Raw genomic sequence first — 12,287 nt, 5'->3', positions numbered from 1 at the left:
ACAGCAGCACCCAGCGGTCATGGAGGCTGGACATTAGCCTCCCTCAAATGGCAAGTGCTTCAATACCGTGTGTTCCACGGCAGTAAAACCATACAGGGGACGGGGTGATTTCTGCAAAGGCCCTTGTGTGTTTCTGCATTTTTAAGGGTAGTGTGTGCATGTGCTTTGGAGGTGCCTCTCAGAGACCTCAAACAAGCAAGTCTCTGAGCCTCAGGGGCTTCTGGGTTTTGCTGTGAAGCTGCCCGTAGAAGGTGGGCCAGGTCTGCCAAAGCCTGATCGGTGCTCTCGTTTTAAGACCTCACACGAGGGAGCGGGACTCGTCACCCTCCTGGGTTACTGCTGGGTCCAGGAGCCAGGTTGAAGGAGGCCGCAGGCCTCTCCCGGCCTCCTGGGGTCCACGTGGGTCAGGCGCTCCGCCCACGTCCGGTGGATGTTCCTTGGAGGCATTTTTTCAGTTTCCTCCCATCAGTTACTTTAAGGATTTGGGGTTACATTCTTTGCTCAGGGTTATTTATTACTCAGTTTCTTGGTCAGAGGTACTAGAAGTTCTGGGTAATGTTTTACGGTCCTCACTGGAGCGTGAACTTGGGTGACTCTGACCCTTGTGCTCAGAAGGCCCCACATGTGCAGCGTCGGATTTCACAGCCTCGTGTTTCCACTCAGGAACCAACTGGTGGCCTTTGGCCTGTGTTTTCATAAATTCTCGGTCCTTTTAATACGGGGACCCACCCACCGCATGTTCCTCCTTGGGAGCGCTCAGTAATGACTTCGCACACTCTGAGCATCCCTGAGCTCAGCACGAGTGAGACCTCCTTCCCTGTTGAAGTCCAAGTGAAGGGCACTGTTCCTCAAGAAGTGCCTGGTCCTTTTCCTTTCTGAGCAGTGGCTGCTTCTACCCACGGCAGAGGAGCAGTCCTGGCCCTGTGCCAAAGCCAGCCCTCTGGGGTGACGAGAGGCAGACGGCTTACTTTTCCTGCTCACCAATTCTCTGGTCACCACATCCTAGACACCTTTTTACATGGGCATAATCCTTTAAAAGGGCTTGTGAGTACGGCTCACCAGCTGCTGTAGGTGGAAAGGGGCATTTATCCCTTTCCCTCTGGGCTAGTGCCTCTTGCAATGGGTGTTCCTACCCTGACCGGGAGCCCTGGGATAGATTGTTATACTAATGAGGTTGAGTTCCTGAGTCTTGCCTACAAAAATACACCTAGAACGTTTTAAAGGAACATTCTGGGTGAGTAGATGCCTACATTCCACAGAATGTCAAAATCTCAAAGATATTATTTAAAAACCACTATCATCAGAGCGTCTCAGAAACAGACACCTAAGGTTTTAATCTTCCCCTGAGCAACATGGCTGGGTGAGGAAGCGCCACTGTGGGCTTTTGGTGATGAAGAATCCCACCTTCTACAGTTCAGGAAGCTTCACCATGTCCAGAATGGTGTCCCTCTTGTGAAATTTCTAGGTGTAAATAAATCCAGGGCAGGCGTAGGACAGGCTTCCTGCTCACGTGTGGTGCCTTCCCGGATGAACTGAGGGCTGCGTTCTCCCCAGGCGTGCTCACCCCAGCTCTCCGGCCCGGCTTCAGGAGCTCCCAGCTCAGCACTGCACCCAGGGCATGCATGGCTTCCTTGGGGTGGATGACCCCTGGGTGACCAGGCAGACAAGGATAGAATGGCCACCTCTGAAGGGAAGGCGGCATCCAGGTTAGGACTTGGAAATTGCCTTCACGGGGAAGTTCTTGGGATGGGCTTCTGCTGGATTAGGCTGCAGTTTGGGGCAGGCCCTGGGTGCTGCAGAGGGACTGAGCCACTGTCAGCCCTCTGTGTGCCTAGGGCCTGCGGCTGACTGCTCCGGTGTTCTTAGCCCGGAGTCCACGGGAGCCCTGGTGGAACAGTGGCTGAAAGCCACAGAAGTATTGTGTGGTTATAGGTGATTAAGTTCTCTCCCCCCACGCTGCACACGTGGGGCACTTTGAGTGAAATGTCACTGTCAGTTGACTAGTAACAGTGGAGATAGATGCACGTGGCTGGGGACCCAGCTGCTAAGGAGAGAAGCCCTGCATGGCGCAGCACCGCCTGCTGCTTGGTGGGCTCCTGCAGGAGTCCTGGGTGTAGGTCCGGAGCAGGAGCCTCCTCTGCGGCCACAGGCGTCTTCCCTGCACCAGGGCCACTGTTGGATTCCTGTCTTGCTGTGTTCTGACTGGAAATGGTAACCTCCCCTTTCACGTTTTGCATCCTCCAGGGGGACAGCCGCGGCGCTGCTGCTCTTCCGAAGAGGTAGCATCGACTGTGCTCTCCAACGGAGACCAGAGTCACAAACCTGGAAATAACCCGCCAGAAAAAGCCGCCAGTGAGTGCCAGGCGGGGGTTGCAGCTTCTGTGTCCATACTTGAAGGCAGTAGCAGAGAGACTTCCAAACGCCCTGAACAACATAGATTTTCTATTGACTTAAAGATGCCAGCATTTCACCCCAAGCAGGAGGCGCCCAGCTCTGGCGACGGTGTGGATTTCCCTTCAGTTATGGAAGGAACTGACCTGCAGCCTGCACTGGAGAGCCATGCTGGCCACCCTAAAGAAAAGTTGTCTGATTTGCACAATAAAGAGCATTCTGGGGGAGGAAAAAGGGCGCCCTCTGCAGACCTGATCCCACTCGATTTGAGCATGAGGTCCACCCGGGATGAACCTGGCAGTAAGGAAGCGGTCCCCTCCCTGCAAGCTGCTTTGGTCACTCACCCATGTCCTTACTGCAGCCACAAGACCTACTACCCGGAGGTTCTGTGGATGCATAAGCGTATCTGGCACAGGGTCAGCTACAACGCCATGGCCCCCCAGTGGACGCAGCCCAGTGGCCACAAGAGCATCAGAAACCACTTGGTCTTCCTGGCCCGGAGCGGACGCACGGGCCCTCCACCCGCTCTTGGGGGCAAGGAGTGCCAGCCCCTGCTCCTTGCTCGTTTCACCCGCACTCAGGTGCCAGGGGGTGCGCCAGGACCCAAAGGCAGCTCTTCTCCCCTGGGGGCCACCATGAAAGCCGCTAGCATGCCTAAGAATAAGGAGAGCCATTCCGGGAGCCCCTGTGCACTGTGGGCATCTGGTCCTGACGGGTATCGGCAGGCCAAGGCAGGCCACAGCCAGGAGCCTCCCAGTGCTGCAGGGCAGGGGCCCCCAGCCAAACCCAGGCCGGAGGCCAGCTCCAAGCCAGCGTCTGTCCTGGGCAGCGGGGGCCTCGGCAGAAGTGCCACCCCCACGCCCTCTGTCATAACCCGGGTGGGTGCCCAGCCACTGGCCAACAGCAAGCCCGTGGAGAAGTACGGAGCACCCTCGATGGGGGCTGGCTATGCCCCTTCAAATAAGCACAGTGCCCCTGACTCCCTGAAAGCCAAATTCAGCCCTCAGCCTCAGGGCCCACCTCCTGTGAAAGGTGAAGGGGGCCCTCCACTACCTCCCCGTGAGCCCCCCTCAAAGGCGGCCCAGGAGCCGAGGACTCTGGCCACCGGTGCTGCAGGATCCAGAGGGGACGCAGCGTTGCAGGCCCAGCCGGGAATGGCCGGGGCGCCCCCTGTCTCACACTCCACCAAACAGGAGTCCGCAGCCGAGGGCCACGAGAAGCGTTTGGACATCCTCAACATCTTTAAGACGTACATTCCAAAGGACTTTGCTACGCTCTACCAGGGCTGGGGCATCAGCAGCCCTGGGCCGGAGCACAGAGGTAAGACTTGTGGGCTCCCTCTTCCCTGGACACCCAGGAGCCCCCAGGAAGGTTTGCAGGTGTGCCATCACATGGCAGGCTGTCCTCCTGGTCCTGGCCAGCCGGGAGGATGGGAGCAGCTCCCCCAGTTCCAGGGTGACCCTGTAGAGACTGGGCCAGGCCCGCGGTGGGTGAACCAGCCTCCCTGCTGAGTTTGGAAACCCGGCCCCTTGCTCCACATTGAAATCTGAAGGAGCAGGCTGACCGGAGGACTACCCGCCTCCCTTTTTGTCATCTTAAACAAGGCCTTGGTAGAAGTTGGTTGTCCTTGTTTCTCAAAGGAGGACGTCCATTTGAAGTGGCCATTGAGTTTTACACGTTAACTTCAGAACATCTGAGCAGCCCTCCAGGAGCAGTGGCCCATGAGCTGTAGGACCCCAGAACTGGTTGCTCTGCCGCTCCTGAGCCCGTGTTCCCTGTCCCTGGTCCGGTGGCCTGGGACCTCTGTGGAGAGCATACGGAGTTGCTGACTGAGCCTCTCTTGGGACCAGAAGGGTTTTGGATTTGGATTTGTTGGGATTTTGGAATCTTTTCATATGTATAATGAGAAGTCTTGGGAATGGGACCCAAATATAAAGACAAAATTCATGATGGTTCATGTGTACGTTATGCCCAGACTCTGAAGGTAATTTTACATAGTGATTTTAATGAGTTTGTACATGGAACGACGTTTGTGCACTTTGACCCATCAGGGGTCAGTTGTGGAGTTCTCTGCTTGTAGTATCATGTGAATCAAAGTATTTTGAATTTTGGAGCATTTCAGATTCTGGGATTTCAGATTAGGTTACTTGGCCAGTACTGACCAGCAGTTTTCCTCATGCCCCGTTGGATATGATACTCTTGCTCTTGAGTGTGAATCAGAGGTCACTCTAACTGACCATCCAGAACACCAGGAAATCTAGACCCTGTTGAAACAAAGCGGATAAGCCTGCTGTGGCGCTCTCTCTCCATTCATTACCAGGGTCGGGCCAGTGCTTCTTGAAACAGAATGTCTGTCTTGACCTGCAGTTTCTTAAAGTCGGTCAGTTTTTTAAATGGATCCAGTGCCTCAGATTCTTGGAAGTCAGAAGCACCGTTGGGGCCAGGCCCTGGGCTTAGGGGACCTGCCGAGAGGCCTCCCGGGCCTTGGCATGGCCATGCACGTGGGCAGGGGTGCTGGCAGGAACGTGGGCTCACCTGCCGGGCGCCCTGTGCGTGGAGCTGTGTGCCTCCCTGATCTAGGGTTGCCCTTCTGGAGTGGAGTGACACTGAGTCTGCCTGCCCTCTGAGGAGGGCCCTCAAAGCGTTTCTCCAGGGGAGAAGTCTGAAGTGCTGTCCACTCCTGGGGTCTGCAGTGAGGGCCTTGGAGACCAGCCACTGTGCCTGTCTGATACTCCAGATGAGATGAGGCTCACAGGCACACAGGGCCTGAGGCCTGCCATGCTGACCCTTATAGCAGAGGGCCGCGGCTAGCACTGTCTTTTTCCAGGTGCAGTTAGGTGAGTGGGGTCAGTCCCGTGTGGCCTTGTAGATGGCTGCTACCGGGGCAGTGCTCGTGTGTGGCTGGCCTTGGGTGGAGGCCACCTGTGGTTTTGAGGGTGTGAGTTTCCTCTGAAGAGGAGCCTTTGGCACAGGGGAGAGGGCTGCCTTGCTGGTACGGGGTCTTGGCGGCTCCTCACCCCGTCCTCCTCTTCCTCCGCTGAGCTGGGTGTCTGTGCCGGGTCTTGACCACTTTCTCTTAGCCAGCCACACTCCTCCTTTAAGGAGCTGACGGCTAGGGGTTAGGGTCAAGTATTAAAAGGCCCTGGAGCTCCCCGGGGCCTGGGAAGGACCTGTTGTTCTCATAGAACTGAAGTTAAGGTTTGAGATCTTCAGATGACAGAATTTGAAGTATGAGTAGCAACAAATGTTTTCCTTAAAGGTTAAAAAAAAAAAAAAAGAATGGTTTTAAGGCCTTTTTTTTTTTTTTTTAAGAAAGAGGTTGAATATCGATCTTTGCAATGTGAAAAATACTCAGTAGTCCATAGAGCAAATGTATTTTTAAAATTATTTATTCTTCTAATGTATACATTGAAACACAGGAATAAACCTGCAAGTTTATGGTCCTCAAGTTCATTCTGATTTTTTTTTTTCCTTAAAGTTTTGGTACTGGACACTGAACCCGCTCCTGGTTAACCACTGAGCCATATCCCTAATTCTCTCTTATATTTCAGTTAGGGACAGGATCTCACTAAGTTGCTTAGGGCCTTGCTGAATTGCTGAGGCTGGCTTTGAACTCTTGATCCTCCTGCCTCAGCCTCCTGAGCCTCTGGGATGATCTGGGTTTCTTAAGGAAAAGTGTTTTAGAATTTTTGGGCTTAAATACACGTATTAACTAGCGCATTTTTAGGATTCTACCTCCCAGCTTTAGAGAAGGGGCTGAGATGAGCTCGCCCAGGTCTCTGATCAGTGTGCTTTGAGGTGCCGACCAGCTTTAGGTCAAGTGCCCTGTGGAAGGACTAGCTGCCCTGGGGACTTGAGCTCTGCTTTCTTCAGTGGTGCCACATTCCTTGGGCTGCTGGCAAGCGGATCGGAGCTCTCTGACAGTCCTCTGGGCCCTTGGCCTGCTCCCTGTACTTTCCAGAGTGAACATTTTTCCTTGAGCACTGCTCCCTCTGCGGCTGGACCTTTTGTTGTTTCTAAAGCATGTAATGTGCCATGCCGGAAGGAAGCCTGGCAGGCTTGGTGTGTCTGACCCCCTGAGAGGTGAGCAGAGCGCGACGCTTCCTGCTGGCCTCTGCGTCTGCCGTGGGGTCTCAGGTGCAGAGCAGCTGCACCATGGACGTGCCACCCAACACTGAACACACCTGAGGTTCTGCTTTCCGCCTGCTTCTGCTCAGAAGCAAGGCCTGTGTGTGCGTGGGTGGAGGTGGGAAAATGAGGGTGGTTTTGAGTCGTATCTGGACACGATCTCCTTCCTCCCTAGTCAGCGAGTCATTCTGGTTTAAAGCCTGGGGGTGCCAATACTTTCTGACTCTTCTCTCATCCCCCCATGCGTTTGCTGTGTGTCCCCTACAGATGTGAAGACCACAGCTTCTCTGCAGGGGGCACCCACTGGAAGCACAGCCATGGCAGCACCTGTAGGCAGGGTAGATGCCACCCGCTGTGTGTGACATGGCTGAGGACGCCATGCGTGGTCGTGCCACGGGGTGGACCCCTTGTGTCCAGAGAATGCACCATGATGCTCCTCAGCCACCATGATGGTTAGGAAGCAGCTTCTCAGAGGAGTTCTGCATGGTTTTCCCTGATGATGCTTCTGTAGGATTGAGTCATTTGGGGGCCCCAGCACAAGAGGAGAGAAATGACTGTCCCTGTCTTCTTGGGAACATGAAGTGTAAAAGCCTCTGCATTTTCTGAGATCTGCTGCAGTGTGACCACCAAGTTTAGAAACATGACTGTAGCACAAGTGGTTCATTGATGCAGGAGTAGTAAAATACCCAGCCACGTGTGTCTCTCCAGACCTCAGGGCCTGCCTGTGTTGTATGATAATGTGGATTTCAGAGCAGAAATGTGAAGATAATGGAATGATGATTCTAAATAAAATAACATGCAAGGTCTTTCTTATTATAGCTCTCAAAAAATCGCTCATACTAAGGACGTATTAGCACGACGATTGTGTGTGCTCCCTGAGCAAGTTCCAACTCTGTGCGTGGAGACTTGCTGGTCTCCCCGTGCGGGCGTGTTGCCTGTGATAGAAGCCATGTGGTGAGGCCGTGTGTGCCCGAGGCTGGCTTGGGCCTTCTCTTCACTCTCCAGGCCACCTTCTGCACACACCTGAAGTTTCTGGGTCAGCGTGTTCAGACTGCTCACCTGCCAGTCATCAGTTCAGCTGAAGTGTAGGACCTTTTGGATGAGCTCTCTGTTTTGGCCTAGGCTTAGCATGATGTCATTGTCCACAGAGGACAAGCACCCGTCCTTCAGGAGTGAAGAGAAGGTGCTCTGGGAGATGCACGGCAGATCAGTGGTGGGTGTGCTCACGCACACGTGCTCTTTCACGACGTTCAGGTGGGCTTGGAAGCACCGATCTTCCTGTTGGTGATTGAGTAAGAAGTAATTTCCTGTTAAAATAGTTACGTAGAAAATGATGATGTCGCCGTTGTTGGATGTCGTGGGTGCTGGTGTCTGCTCACCCGTAGGTTGTGTGCGGCCCCTAGACGCTGTCCAGACTGTACCGAGGAAAACCACAGGATCGGGGTGCTGGCCGGAGATGTTTCCCAGGGGCTGGCTGCAGAGTGCGGATGGAGAAGCTGGGTGGGAGCGCAGTGGTTCTCTGGTGGAGCTTTCCTAAACGGGAACGAGGGGAAGGCCAGCACTCCCGAGCAGCTGAGCGTCAGTCAGCACTGGGCAGGCCGAGTGTGCCCCACAGAGGGCGGGCAATCCCAGAAACTTGGCTGTCCATCGGAAGCTTCCTCGGGGTGGGGGATGCAGCTCAGAGGCTGAACACCTGGCCAGCACGCATGCGGACCTGGGTTTGCTCCAGCACTGGCAGGGGAGGGGAGCGTTGGTTCGTGTGCTTTAGGCATGAACCCTTTGCAGACACAGGGTCTGCTGCTTTTCTCGGTTCCTGGGCTGCCACCTCCTTGGTTTCCCTGGCTTGCTTTCTGGGTTTCTAGTTAGATGCAGTCCCATTTGTGCATTTTTGCTTTGGCTGCCTGTGTTTTGGGGGTTATATGCAACAAACCATTGTCCAGACCAAAAGCCTTAGAATCGGGAACGTGAAGCAGTAGCATCATGGGTGCCCAGGACACCTGGGCGTCTCCCGCCTGAATGGCCACCGTCCTTCTGTCATGAGCAGGCTCCTGTCCATGCTGGGCAGTGGCCTGTGGCTGTAGACGGGTACTGGATAGAAGTTCCCTCCCTGGGCTTTCTCTGTTCCTGAGCAAGGCAGAGAGATGCCTTGGGCTTCGTGGGCAAGTTCTTAGATTTCTCTAAAAATATTTTTCTCATGATCTGTCAAATAATAAACTGGACAAGGGCTGGGCTTGAGGCTCAGTGGCAGAGCGCTGGCCTAGCACATGTGAGGCACTGGGTTCGATTCTCAGCACCACATAAAAATAAATAAAGATCCATTGACAACTTAAAAAATATAAAAAAAAAATTGGACAAGATCTACCTTGACATCTGTATACTGTGTTCCTATTTCCCCAGTGTTGTGTTGCCTAAGGTGACTTTATGCTGGTCTGCGGAGCCACTCTGAATTGGGGCAGGAAAAGCAGGTTGACCACGGGCCTTACAGCCGGCTTCACTGTGGGTCCTCGTCTTCCTTGCATTAGCTTTCATAGTCAAACGTCAGACTTTAAGGCAGAAATGCTCACTCAGTGATGGTCCTTTTAAGAATTTGTTGCTCAGGCCTGACTTTCTACTTGGTATCCCTCCCTGGAGTTGAGTTCCCATGGGCACCCAGAGGCAGAGGGCAGATTCTTTAGGGCTGCTGTTACATGGAAAGCAGCTTTTCCACAGCAAGAGCAGGGCAGGAAAGGGGCAGAGAGAGCAAACCCCGGCCCTTCCTTTCCTCCCAAAGCCAGTGGAATCTCTTTGGATCCGAGGAAACACAAGCCCAGGGCTCAGGTCCAGCGTAGTCAGTGATCTTCCAGGACAGCTGGGTGTTGTTACCTCTCACCAAAGCTCCTGGGCCACCACCGTGCGTGCCCGGAGCTGCCGCCTTGCCGGCTGGCTTGGGGGTCCCGTTTGTTCCTCTCTGCTGGGGCAGACAGGAAGGAGAGTCAGGGGGTCTGGCTGCTGGGGGTCTGGCTGCTGAGGGCCGTGCTCACTCAGGCAGGAGCCAGGGGCACTGCTGGGCTCTGGTCCTGGCCACTTCCTGTTGTCTGTATGCATCACCTCTGTCACGCCCTGTCACTCTCATTTGCCCGACAGACATGCTGCTTGACAGCTGAGTGGTGGTGGCCGTGCATCCAGCTGCTCAGAGCCACACGCCCACCACAGCCCAGCAGCCCAGTGGTGCCTCCTGGTCCCCATCCTGTCCTGGAAGCAGTTTTTAATTCCCTGTAATTTATGCACCCTGCAGTCCTGAGCATGCCTGGTCTGTCAGCCGAGCTGAGATGAAGGCTGGCAGTTGTCACCAGGGCCTGGAGGTGGCCTCCCACGCTGATGAGTTAGACAGACTAATGATGTTTTCCTCTTCCCCCCTCTTCCTACCCTCCCGACTCCTCACCTCCATGCCAACCACACCAAACGTGCCATGCCACACCACGCCACGCCACGCCACGCCACAGCAGGGACGCTGCGGACACAGGCTCGCCCGGGAGACTTCGTGTGTGTCGAATGCGGGAAGAGCTTCCACCAGCCAAGCCACCTCAGGGCCCATGTGCGGGCACACACAGGTACCACCGTCCCTGGGCAGCATGGTGTGGGGGCTGCGTCCACCAGCCGTTGGTTCACGTTGTGCGCATGTGTAGACTGCAGGTGCGAGCTCCTCTGTTCAGCACCTGAAAGGATTTCCTTCTTTCTATCTTTGCATCCCAAGTTGCATGTGGTTTCACTTGAGATAAGGCTGTTTGAAGTGTTCTCTTTTAATTAAAGTAGATGCTTCAGAAATGCATATGCTAATAATCACATTGTCCTCAGTACAAATGGAAATCAGAGTGCCCTTCCAGCCCAAACAGGGCCAGCCATGGCCAGACTGGCTGGACCGTGGATAGGCCCAGAATCCTCTGGTTGGTCAGTGGTGTCCTGCAGAGCCCTCAGCCCTCTGCAGGGAGACCTGACAGGGCAGCAGACAGTGTCAAGACAGAGCAGGAGCCTTAGAGAGATGGGGTTAGCGTGCTTCATCAGGAGTGAGAAGGGCACACCCGTAAGCAGCCTGATGCAAAGTGATGTGGGCCAGATGTTCAGTAATGCAGGAAGAGGGTCCCTTCACACACAATGAGCGTTGTCAGTGAGGGTTTTCTTCTCTAGCAGAGTCGAATTAAAGAGGGCAGTGGCCCCAGGCAGCCATTATCACAGTCTCTTACTGTAAGTGTCACGGTAAATTGGTATTTTCCCGCCACAGGCTAGGCACTGGTGTCTTTTAGTGAGAGTGCTCAATTTGTCGTGGGCTCGTCAGCGTGCATGCCCAGGAAGCTTGCCCATCTGCTAATGGACACCTTGTTTCCACAGTGGTGTTTGAGTGTGACGGTCCCCGAGGTTCCGAAGTTCACACTGCCTCCACGGATGCTCCCAAACAAGTAGGTCCTACACATAATTGGGTGTTTGGGTTTCAGCGTGGTGTTGGGAGGTGCTTAATGGGACACCACCAGAGCACCAACGGTGTTCCACCAGGGGAGTGCTGGTACTGCCGGCCTCATTCACAACCCGCCCTTGGACAGTCCCCAGGTGATGGGTGAACATCAAGAGGTCAGGGGCACAGGGCTGGGGGGCGATGGTGCTGGGGGGCAGTGGTACTGGGGATGATGGAAAACCCTAGAAATTCACGCTATTTTTCCCCAAATGGCTGGAGTCTTGAGTTCACTTGAGAGTGAATTACATTTAGCCTCTTTTACAAACACGTTTGTGCTTCTCTGTAGGGAGTGTTTGTGGCCAGCATGATGAGCGTGGTGTTGCAGGGCTGTGGGCCTTGGTTCTTGTGCTGTGGGCATTGCTTGGCATGGCAACAGTGCATTAGGGTGCCTGTGTATGCGTGCATCCATGTGTGTGCCTGTGTACACCTATGTGTGTGCATCTGTGCGTGTCCGTGTATGTGAGCACCCGTGTGGGCCCATGTGTGCCTCTGTGTATGGGCACATGTGTGCATACGTGTGTGCCTGTGTTCACCTGTGTGTGCATCCATGTGTGCACACCTGTGTGTACATGTACCTGTGTGTGTACACATTTGTGTGCATCTGTGTGCATGAGCACCCATGTGTGTCCCCTCTGTGTGTGCCCCGTGTGTATGCATCTCTGTGTGTTGTGTGCCTGTGCTCCTGTGCGTACATCCATATGCACCTGTGTGCTTCTGTCAGTATGTGGCTCTCACACGGGGGCCAGTGGGTGAGCATAGAAAGTGACAGAGCCTTGTGTGTGCCTGGTCCCCAGGGTTGCTCCACAGTGTCGGCAGGGCCCCGGGTGTCTCCTGTTACCTCAGGTAGGCAGAGGGCAGGTGCTCTCGGGCTCCGATCCCTTTTCTGCCCTCCCTTTGTCTTGTCCGCACATGTGCATTCTCTGTGCGATGTTCCTGCCCTCTGATAAGAGGACTCTGACTGCAGACTCTGCCCTGCGCACAGGTCAGCTTTCTTTCCCATAATAGACGGGCCCAAGGTGTTCAGTCTGGGCTCAGTGAGCACACCTCTCAGGACCAGCCCCTAGGTTGGATCCCATACTCGAGGTCAGGGCCTCTTGCGGTGGCTCTGTCTTTCCTTTCCTTGACAGTGCTTTTGTTGACCCATCGCTGAACATTCTGGGTCGGTAAGAAAGTTCCATTTTCCTTGAGATACTTTGGAACTGTGTCTTTAAGAATTCCCATGGAGACGTGTGGGCCAGAATAACTGGAAAGCACATCAGTGGTGGGTAGAGGTTTAAATGTT

General features: G+C 54.4%; 1 protein-coding gene across 3 annotated transcripts in view; it reads left to right on the top strand.

Moving 5' to 3' along the window:
• Znf516 (zinc finger protein 516) overlaps window positions 1–12,287 on the top strand; it is a 105,061-nt gene that overhangs the window by 83,826 nt on the left and 8,948 nt on the right. For 2 of the 3 annotated variants that reach the window (XM_046448626.2, XM_046448625.2), the window contains exons 3-5: window positions 2,245–3,711; window positions 10,002–10,109; window positions 10,885–10,952. In XM_046448626.2, the coding sequence (XP_046304582.1) occupies window positions 2,245–3,711; window positions 10,002–10,109; window positions 10,885–10,952 (1,643 nt within the window). The remainder of the gene's footprint in view (window positions 1–2,244; window positions 3,712–10,001; window positions 10,110–10,884; window positions 10,953–12,287) is intronic. The other variant, XM_046448627.2, reaches the window with a different exon arrangement.

This window comes from Marmota monax, unplaced genomic scaffold (assembly GCF_021218885.2).
Source record: "Marmota monax isolate L192 unplaced genomic scaffold, Marmota_monax_Labrador192_F-V1.1 WCK01_AAM20220418_F8-fsc00060, whole genome shotgun sequence".
Lineage (NCBI taxonomy): Eukaryota > Metazoa > Chordata > Mammalia > Rodentia > Sciuridae > Marmota > Marmota monax.
The sequence above is the reverse complement of the archived record's forward strand: the minus strand, read 5'-3'. Positions and strand labels throughout refer to the sequence as shown.